Raw genomic sequence first — 8,361 nt, 5'->3', positions numbered from 1 at the left:
CAAAATTCAATCCCAAGGTTACTCCAGGATCCTCTTGTGCCCACACCAGGCCTCTCTTCCTAAACTACCCGCTTTTCATGTCTTCTTCCTTTGCTTCCCCATCCAGCCGCTGTACTCTGGGAAATCACCATGTTTGAGATACTGACCCAAAGGGGAAATCCAGACCCAGCTTGCGACGATGGAGACCCAGAGCCACACTGAAGGCAAAGGGGTGGTGAGTTTGCACTCCACACCCCTCAGCTGGCACGATGGTTTCAGCTTCCGGGCTTTGCATCCTTAAAGGTAACTGCAGGGAGGTGGCCCTCCCTACGCTCTGCTTGCTACATCAGGTTTCATCCCTCACCTCCCAAAGTGACTCAGAAACAACCTCCGCTTACAAACCTCATTTTCTTCATGACTGAATCGGGGCTGAACGCACACTTGCATGAACACGCCCATGAAACACGTGTGGCTCCCATCACACACCATCCAAACCAGCAAAACCAGTCGTGTGCCGTCATTGCTTGGAGACACCTCCAGTGTGCACAGGCCCTTCGCTTATCAGGACGTGGCTTTGGCCCTTCTTGTGGCCTTGGCCATTCTCCATGGCTCTTGCTGAAGGAAAGGCCACATCACTCCCCAACCACTGTGGGAAGTCAGAGGGGGAGAAGTCTGGAAAGACGGTACTCTCAAGGCCAAAGAAGTTTCTTTAAAGAAGCTTCCTCGTATTGATTTCCTTTCGTGATGCAGCCCATTTACTGGCTTTAGATCTGAGTGCAACTACATGCCAGTAAAATGACTGCAATCAGGGATAGCAGTGCTGGGGGGCGGGGAGGTTTTTGGGGGGGGGTTAGAGCATTTATTCCTCACTGCTTAAAAGCAAGGACTTTGCTTTATCAATACCCTTCAGGGCTCAGATCAGCAGTCTCCTCTCCGAGAGCTACAAGGTCATTGATAAAGTTCCACCTTCGAAAAGGTGCCACCGTCCCTGCTGCAAACAGCAGCCTGGCATGGATTAACTTCTCCCTCTGCTCGGGACATTGTTTTCTAGCTCGCAGCGGGTTCCCTCGGGGGAGAAAGCCCCCTGCCTGCACGCTCCCCCAACGCCAAGGACCAGCAGGCTGCACGTGACAGGTCCGATTGTCCCCAGCCAGCGCGGACACAGAGCTGTGGCTGGATCTCACCTGCTTTCGAAACTTCCTGGAAAGTTTTTGGTGTTTTATAAAGTACAGAGCAAAGGGAAGGAAAAAGAAATGCCAAACAGGGGGTGGTGGTGTGGGGGAGGAAGGCAGCGCGTGTGTGCCTGGAAGGCTGCCAGCGGTGTTAAAAGCAGCGAGTTTGATTGAACACAATATCTCCAGGAATATAAAGGGAGTGAAACAGAAACCACGCAGTAGATAAGGCAGCAGCACCAGGCAGCCTCATATGGAATTACTGCAGTGACCTTGAGCAAAAAGCTGTCAGGTGGGGAGAAGGACACGCGGAGACTCAGCATCGAGCAGAAGGGCATGGTGGCCACCACCTAGGGCACCTCGATGATCTCCACGCAGGGGGCCAGAAGGGGACTGGGAAAGCAAAAGAGAAGGGGCTGGAACAAAGCAGAGATGAGGACAGACAAAAAATGATAGGGGAAGAGGTAGGAAAGAGCAGGGAAGGGAGGCTGAGAAAGAGAAGTGGAAAGAGGGAGAGGTAGGAAAAGGAAGAGGCCGCCACAGTGAGGGTGGGAGAGACAGGTGGAAAAGGGATATGGAGAAAGACTCCTTTAAACTTCAGTCGGACACAGGGCCCTCCCCGCAAGGGAGAGCAATGCATGAGCCGAAAGAGGAGGCAGTAAAATTCATGCAGCGACCCGGACCATGCCGTGAGAAGCCAGCGCTTGGCAAAGGCTCTCGCTGCCCCGTATCCACGGACCTTGCAAACAAACACACGGTGGGGTCCTGGAAGGCCCTGCCACTGCCTGCCCGCTTTCCCGTCTCTTCCCCTGTGTGCCGGGGGCCAGAACAGGCCCCAGAGACTGGGAAGGGCTTGGGCTCCCTTCAGATTTGACGAAGATCAAAAGAGATGAAAAGATGAGGAGGGAGAGAGAGAGAAAGTGGGGTGGGAGGTTCAGTGCGGGGCTTGGCTGTGAGACCCCCCCCATGACATTTCCCGAGAGCCCAGACAACCCCAGAGGTTCTTAGCAAAAGCCTTCCCGGTGTCAAAATCAATTATACTGTTCACAAAACGACACGCGGGCACATGCAAAGCACACACTTACCCCCTCGGCTGCCCGCGCCGCCATTCAGACCTGCCGTGGCAGTGGGCGTTACATAATCCACTTCGATTTTCTTCCCTGCCCGCGCCCCTGACAGGATGCCCGGCTGCTCTCCTGCCCTGGATGGGGCATGGCCGGAGGGGCAAACACAGGGTGACCCAGGGCAGGCACCCTGAGCTGAAACCAGATCACCTGAGGACTCTGCACTGAATGGCCATGCCAGCACCGCTCCCATGACCACAGGGACACCGGGGACGGTGCCAACACAGTGAAGGCTTGGGTCTAAAGAGCCAGGAGCACCCTTGGCACCTATCCCTTGGGGCACAGGCACCCTGCACCCCCACCTGCCTGTGCGGGGGAGCAGGGCAGGGGGTCCCCCACCTCCGCCATCCCCAAGGAAGCTCCAGGCCGTGCACTGCAGGCAGGCCAGGGCCCGGGAAACGAATCCTACAGCTCTGCCAAACTAGTGCCGGGAATCAGAGCGCGCTTCACTGCAGCCTGAGATGCTCCAGCCTCCAGAACTTTCCTCCCCACCCGCCTCGCCCCCTCCTCTACCTCCACGGGCATCACGGAGCGGCTCCTGTACCAGGCAGCTGTCACCAGGCATCCCAGCGCAGCAGTGCAGGGCGAGGACAGGGATTCCTACCTCTGGTGCTGGCTCCCTCCCTGCGTGGCTGTGCGAGCAGCTCCCCCTCTGCAGCGCGAGAGGCAGATGGTGTTCAGCAGTCAGTCCGCCCTTGCACGGGAGACAGCTCTGTTCCCCGCAGAGGACTGTCCGGGCTTAGGTGCTGCAGGTTCAAGCCCAGAGCTCCTAAATCCATCCAATGCAAGCAGGGCTCCAGCCCCGGCGGGCTGCTCCCCGCAGGGTCCAGGGGAAGGGGCTGGAAGCAGACTGGAGAGCGATTCCTTGAGCCAGGCAGAAATCTTCCAGCTCTGGGTGTGAAAGTTGTTCAGCTGGCTGGGCAGGTCTGTCTCAGCACGAACAGGACACGACAGGGGAGGAATTGGCTGCTCTCGTTAACTCCTTCAGGCCCATGGCTTTTTACAAAGCCTCACGCTCCCCTTCATCCCAGCAATGGCAACCCCTCCAAAGCCCAGGAGGGGACCAGCAGCAGGCTCAGCTGCTCCCTTTAACCCTCTCGTCTCTGCCTGCCATTGGGAAAGGACAGAGAGATCCCTCGGAAGGGACAAAGATGTTGCAGACAGTGCGGGCTCAGCCACTGTCTCCTGTGGTTTCCAGCCACTTGCAGTTTTATTTTTAACTTGCACTCCAGCATCATCCGGGGCTGCAGGCTTCTCTGCCCCATTGAAACGCAGCCTCAGTGACACCAAGCTGCTTTTCAATTGTGTGCGTTAAGATTTGACGGGATCTAAATTTGGATGATGGATACTCCCCCCTTCCCCGGAGAGCTACAGCGTCTGGCTTGGGGGGGTGAGGATTCAGATGACATTAGCAAATAAGTCAGGTCTCTTGCTGTCATCATTGCCACCTCCTCTCTCCTGGCCTCTGCCTTTTATTTTAATCAGTGATAGGCTTTCCTTTCTCTCCTCCCCTCCCAATATCCCTGATGTTTTTCTTAACAGATGTACCCTGTATGCAGAGATGATCTTATGGGTCGGGGTGGGCAAAATGTGGCCCGGGGGCCGCCCGCCAAGCCATTCTATCCGGCCCATGGGGCCCCTAAAAAATTTAGAAAATTAATATTTATCTGCCCCTGACTGCCCATCATGCGGCCCTCAATGGCTTGCCAAAACTCAGTAAGCGGCCCTCTGCCTGAAATAATTGCTTGCCCCTGTTATGGGTAATCCATCCCTCCATCACCACAACTGTATGAAACACAGAGGGTGGAAGCTTTGACAGCAGACTCAGAGCTAGTAACAGGCACATGACACTGGGCCATCCCAATCTGACCTGACCCATGGATCCACAGGTCCTATCTCAGGGTAAAATGGATAAAAGCAATCCAGTAAGCTACCCCAGGGCTGCTGGAGCCAATCTGAGTCTGGTACCATGTTAATAGGTCTGAATGCCAGAAGAGGAATTTAGTCAAACACAATAAACATCTCAGATAGTAAGGGGTGTTATTGTAGGTGCGTACATACAACATAGCAGCCACTTTTTGCATTTACAGAGTATATTCCATCCAGGAAACTCAAAGTGCATTGAAAATGTAAATTAATATCTATATTGATGTAATTTCTTGATAGTGCCAAGCCTGTCTGCAGCGGAGTCCAGCTGCTCCAGCAGGAAAAATGCACTTTGCTGAAATGAGGTGCCAAGTTAAGTCAGATACTGCATCTCCGCTCTTTCCATTTTTGAAAACTTGCCTCGAGGCAACACCAAATGCTGGGAGTGTGGTGTTAAGAACTGATAAGTTTCCACCAAAGGATGCTGTCCCAAGAGACATCAGGACATTCAGACAGAGGAGGCCCCGGTACATATGCAAGGAGCAAGCCAACATGCAGGAAGAAAGGCTGATAGAGACAGAAGAGAAACTAAAGTCTCATGGATCATTTCCACTTGTTTCGACAGCAGCATGACTAGTCCTGAGCGTAAATCAAACAAGACTTAGCTCAGAGAGAAACACTAATACACTAACACAGCCCGAGAGGTATGTATACCAAGATCAACATGGAAAGGGAAACACAGACAAGCAAAGGGAAAAAAGGGGACATGACAAGGACCTAATGAGAAACAAAAGATGGTGACATGCTTTTATTGAAAGGCTCTTTTAAACTCCCTTCCCTAGGTAGAAACATATCATTTTCCTTTAGTTTCAACTATCTGAGACTACAGTACACCTCAGTGCACTGACCTCTCCTTAATCAATGATCTTTCACGGAAAAAATAGGTAATCTGTGAACAGTCTCCCTGAAGTCTCCAGTGGCAGGATGTCAGAAGAAAGGAATCCAAGTCGAGGTTTTTAATCCCTTCTCATTTTGGAAAGAAAAGAAAGATACACTAGGTCAGTATAAACATGGACATTTATTCCTTTAAAGAGAACATCAGTAATGTTTTTTTTAGAAAGAAAATGTGTCAATCTCCTGCTTCTAGGCATCCTTTTTTCAGGAGCTCCTCCATTAGAGAAGCCATGGTGCTCACCATCGAACCTAGTAGGCTGTACACCTAAAAAAGAAAACAAAGACAACAACCTTTGCAATGAAACTCTGCAAAGAAATCTTGTCCATCTGGCCAAATGCTCATTTCTCTATTTAGCTTCATTTGAAGCTTATAAGCAGAGGGGATGGGCCAAAATGAAAGCAACTAGGGAGACATGACCAAAAAAGGGGATGGAAAGAGAAAGAGAATAGGTAAGGGGCTGGCTAAACTCACTCCAACATAAAGCTTTTCATGGTATTTCTCAAGTACGGTGGGGTCCACTTGTTCCTGGCGAGGTAGTGCATGCTCTGAATCAACAGTGTCCACTGGTAAGATCAGTTCTTTCGCCTCCCGTACAAAACTGGAAGTTTTAAATCTTTTATCCCCTTTTAATTTCCTGCTGTTTGGCCTCTCCTGCTCACAGAAAGAAAAGTCAAAGGAGGGATCACAGACCCCTAAAGGGCAAAGCAAGCTGCATATGAAAAATGGCAGCTCTTTCATAGAGAGAAGGAATCAGGTCTTCGCCTGAACATGGTGGTACACAACCTCAAAGTGCACATCCTTGTGATGGCTTGTGTAGTCTTCCAGGACCTAGTTCTTCAATTTCCATGATGCACCCTACTACATACCTCCTTATCTTTTCCTGTTAACTTTGCTGTTCCTTTTTTCTCCTCTTTTTCCTTCCCACCAGCTGTCTTCTTCTCTTCTTTCAGATAGATTTTCCGCTCCTCCTTTCCTCCTTTTACAATTTGCTTTGAGTCCACTGCAAAGCAAACAATTCCAATAATGCTAGGGCAGTGCTTCCATACCCTGTACAAAGTCACATATCCAGGGCGTCTCGGCAGTCTAAATGCAATGCACCACAATGTACCTTCCCTTTCCAGCTCCCTGAGGCTTAAGGACAGAACAAGTGATAGATATGTCACATAAAATCAATAATGACATAGCACTGTAAAACTGCAGAGTTGGAAGGGGCCTGGAGGATCATGCAACCCTACCCTCTGCACAAATGCAGGATGCATTATTCCTAAATCAGGAGTGCTGAAACCTTGGCCTGTGAGCTAGATCCAGCCCCCGGAGCCACGTCACCCGGGCCATTGGGCACCCCATGGAGAATCCCACAGGTTGTGACTCTGTGGGCTAGGCTGGCGCAGGATCCAATCCCAGTGTGCCCAGTGCACAGGGGTGGCATGAAGCTCCATCCCTGCATGTGGGGATGGTGCAGGGCCCGGGGCCCTATCGTAGTGCATGGGGGCCACCAAGACACAGGGCCCAAGCCAGGCATGTAGGCCTGATCCTGGTGCATGGGGTCCAATTCAGCCCGAAGACCAGGCCCCTGGGGCCAAAAGGCTGAGCGCCACTGTCCTAAACGGTCCCTGTCAAATGCTATTCCAGCCTCTAAGGTAACATGACATTATTAGTGGTGTGAGAAACATGCCAAAACCCTACAAGGATTGTCATCCCACTAAGCCAACAGATGCTATCCCTTTCTGACACCAGAACAGCATCAGTAATTTTTCTAACACATTCTATCGCAAGGGGCTCAAAGGGGAAATTGCTCAAAAAGTCATATCAGGTAAAGTTCAGTAAAGTTGCCTGATGCTAAATGGTACTGAAATCCATTTATGATCTTCCAAGGCACAGGAGCTCTTGTTGCAAGGCCTTCTAGGCTGCTGTGCTAAGGTACCTGTTTCCTCTGGAACGATTTCTACATAAGGGTCCTTCTCGGGCATGCCCAGCAGCGATCTCAGCATCAGAGAGTGGCTCACCAGACCATCAATTGCTTCGCGCCACAGCTGAAGACTGAGAACAAAGGTATCAGGATTAGCCCTGGACAGAAGATGTGAGGGACAGCAATCGTATGCACCTTGGCATAGACGGACAAGGGTAACGAGGGGTTTCGTTTCCCCTCCTGTGTTGTTCTGCCCCAAAACAACGAATGTGAGCGCTTTGCTACTAAACAAGAGCTATTGCAGGTTATTAAAACACAAGGCCTGACAACATAAAGTTTTACTGTGAAATTAGATCCCTTCTTCTTCCAGACACATCCACTTTGGTGAATCAGTGTGGATCAGACTCATACATATCTGGAAGCTGCTGCCTTCTTTTGTCAGGAATGTTTCTACTTGCTGCCCAGACAAGTCTCAGCTGGCACTGATATCCGGGATGGAGACTTTAGGCAGGCCTCAGGAGGTCCTCATAAATGTAAACCAGGACTTTGGCAGCAAACAGTCCTGGAGAACAGGGATCTCTGGCATTCCCCACAGTGCAAGAGATCAGTGCTCTGATTTCTACCAAGGGTAAAATGGCATCTAGCACTTGGACAGCTGCTCCACCTCAACTTTAAAAAAAAAAAAAAAAAGACTGCTGGAGATAGTTATCTGATCCCTAGATGGAATAAATATGAAATCTCTTTTTGGAGTTGGCCAGAGCAACTGCCTAAATGAGGGTGTCTGTAAGGCTTTTCTCTGTGATGGTAACCTACCACATTTGGTAGAGGAGATCTGACTGAGCTGGCTTCTGTTCCATACAAAGCTCCAATGCTGCCTTATTGAGTTGTGCCAGGGCTGCTTCTTGCTGGTCCTCTGTAGGGATTGACTGGATAGCCTGGTGGGATAAAAAGCAAAGCAAGCAACTCCTCAGCTCAAGACACAAGCAGTCCTAGAGGTCTAGAAGGAGTTTTCTGGTGATCTAAAATGGGGATCAAAAGTATGAAAGCATGTATCCAGTGCACCTATATTGACAGAACCCAAGCTGATGAATCTGCCTATTTAATATACACTCTAGTAATTCGTTGTTGGAAAGCTAGATCTAGGCTGATAATGTAGACAAATGCAGGGTGCTGCACCTTGGGAGAAGGAATCCACAGCATACATACAGGCTGGGGAGTTCCCCTCTTGAAAGCACAGAGGCGGAAAGGGATCTCGGAGTCATTATTGACTCCAAGATGAACATGAGCCGCCAATGCCTGACCGCAGCCAGCAAGGCCAGCCATACCTTGTCATGCATCCAAAGGTGCATCTCAAGC

General features: G+C 50.7%; 2 protein-coding genes across 13 annotated transcripts in view; both read right to left on the bottom strand.

Annotated features, from left to right (window-relative positions):
* Positions 1 to 3,210, bottom strand: part of EPN3 (epsin 3) — a 17,251-nt gene extending 14,041 nt beyond the window's left edge. For 3 of the 12 annotated variants that reach the window (XM_025199189.1, XM_025199194.1, XM_025199188.1), the window contains exon 1: positions 2,880 to 3,207. The gene's annotated coding sequence lies outside the window, so the exon portion shown is untranslated. Of the gene's footprint in view, positions 1 to 2,236; positions 2,671 to 2,788 lie in introns of those variants that run through there. The other 9 variants (XM_025199195.1, XM_025199191.1, XM_025199193.1 and 6 more) reach the window with 8 other exon arrangements.
* A 1,996-nt stretch (positions 3,211 to 5,206) lies between these two features.
* Positions 5,207 to 8,361, bottom strand: part of MYCBPAP (MYCBP associated protein) — a 17,753-nt gene continuing 14,598 nt past the window's right edge. Inside the window, exons 16-20 of the mRNA XM_006019793.3 lie at positions 7,819 to 7,940; positions 7,021 to 7,136; positions 5,963 to 6,096; positions 5,568 to 5,747; positions 5,207 to 5,360 (exon numbers count right to left, since the gene is read on the bottom strand). Of these exons, the coding sequence (XP_006019855.1) occupies positions 5,271 to 5,360; positions 5,568 to 5,747; positions 5,963 to 6,096; positions 7,021 to 7,136; positions 7,819 to 7,940 (642 nt within the window). The 3' untranslated portion in view covers positions 5,207 to 5,270. The remainder of the gene's footprint in view (positions 5,361 to 5,567; positions 5,748 to 5,962; positions 6,097 to 7,020; positions 7,137 to 7,818; positions 7,941 to 8,361) is intronic.

The sequence above is a fragment of the Alligator sinensis genome, unplaced genomic scaffold, assembly GCF_000455745.1.
Source record: "Alligator sinensis unplaced genomic scaffold, ASM45574v1 scaffold876_1, whole genome shotgun sequence".
Taxonomy (NCBI): domain Eukaryota; kingdom Metazoa; phylum Chordata; order Crocodylia; family Alligatoridae; genus Alligator; species Alligator sinensis.
Note: the sequence above shows the minus strand (reverse complement) of the source record. Positions and strands in the feature narration are given on the sequence as shown.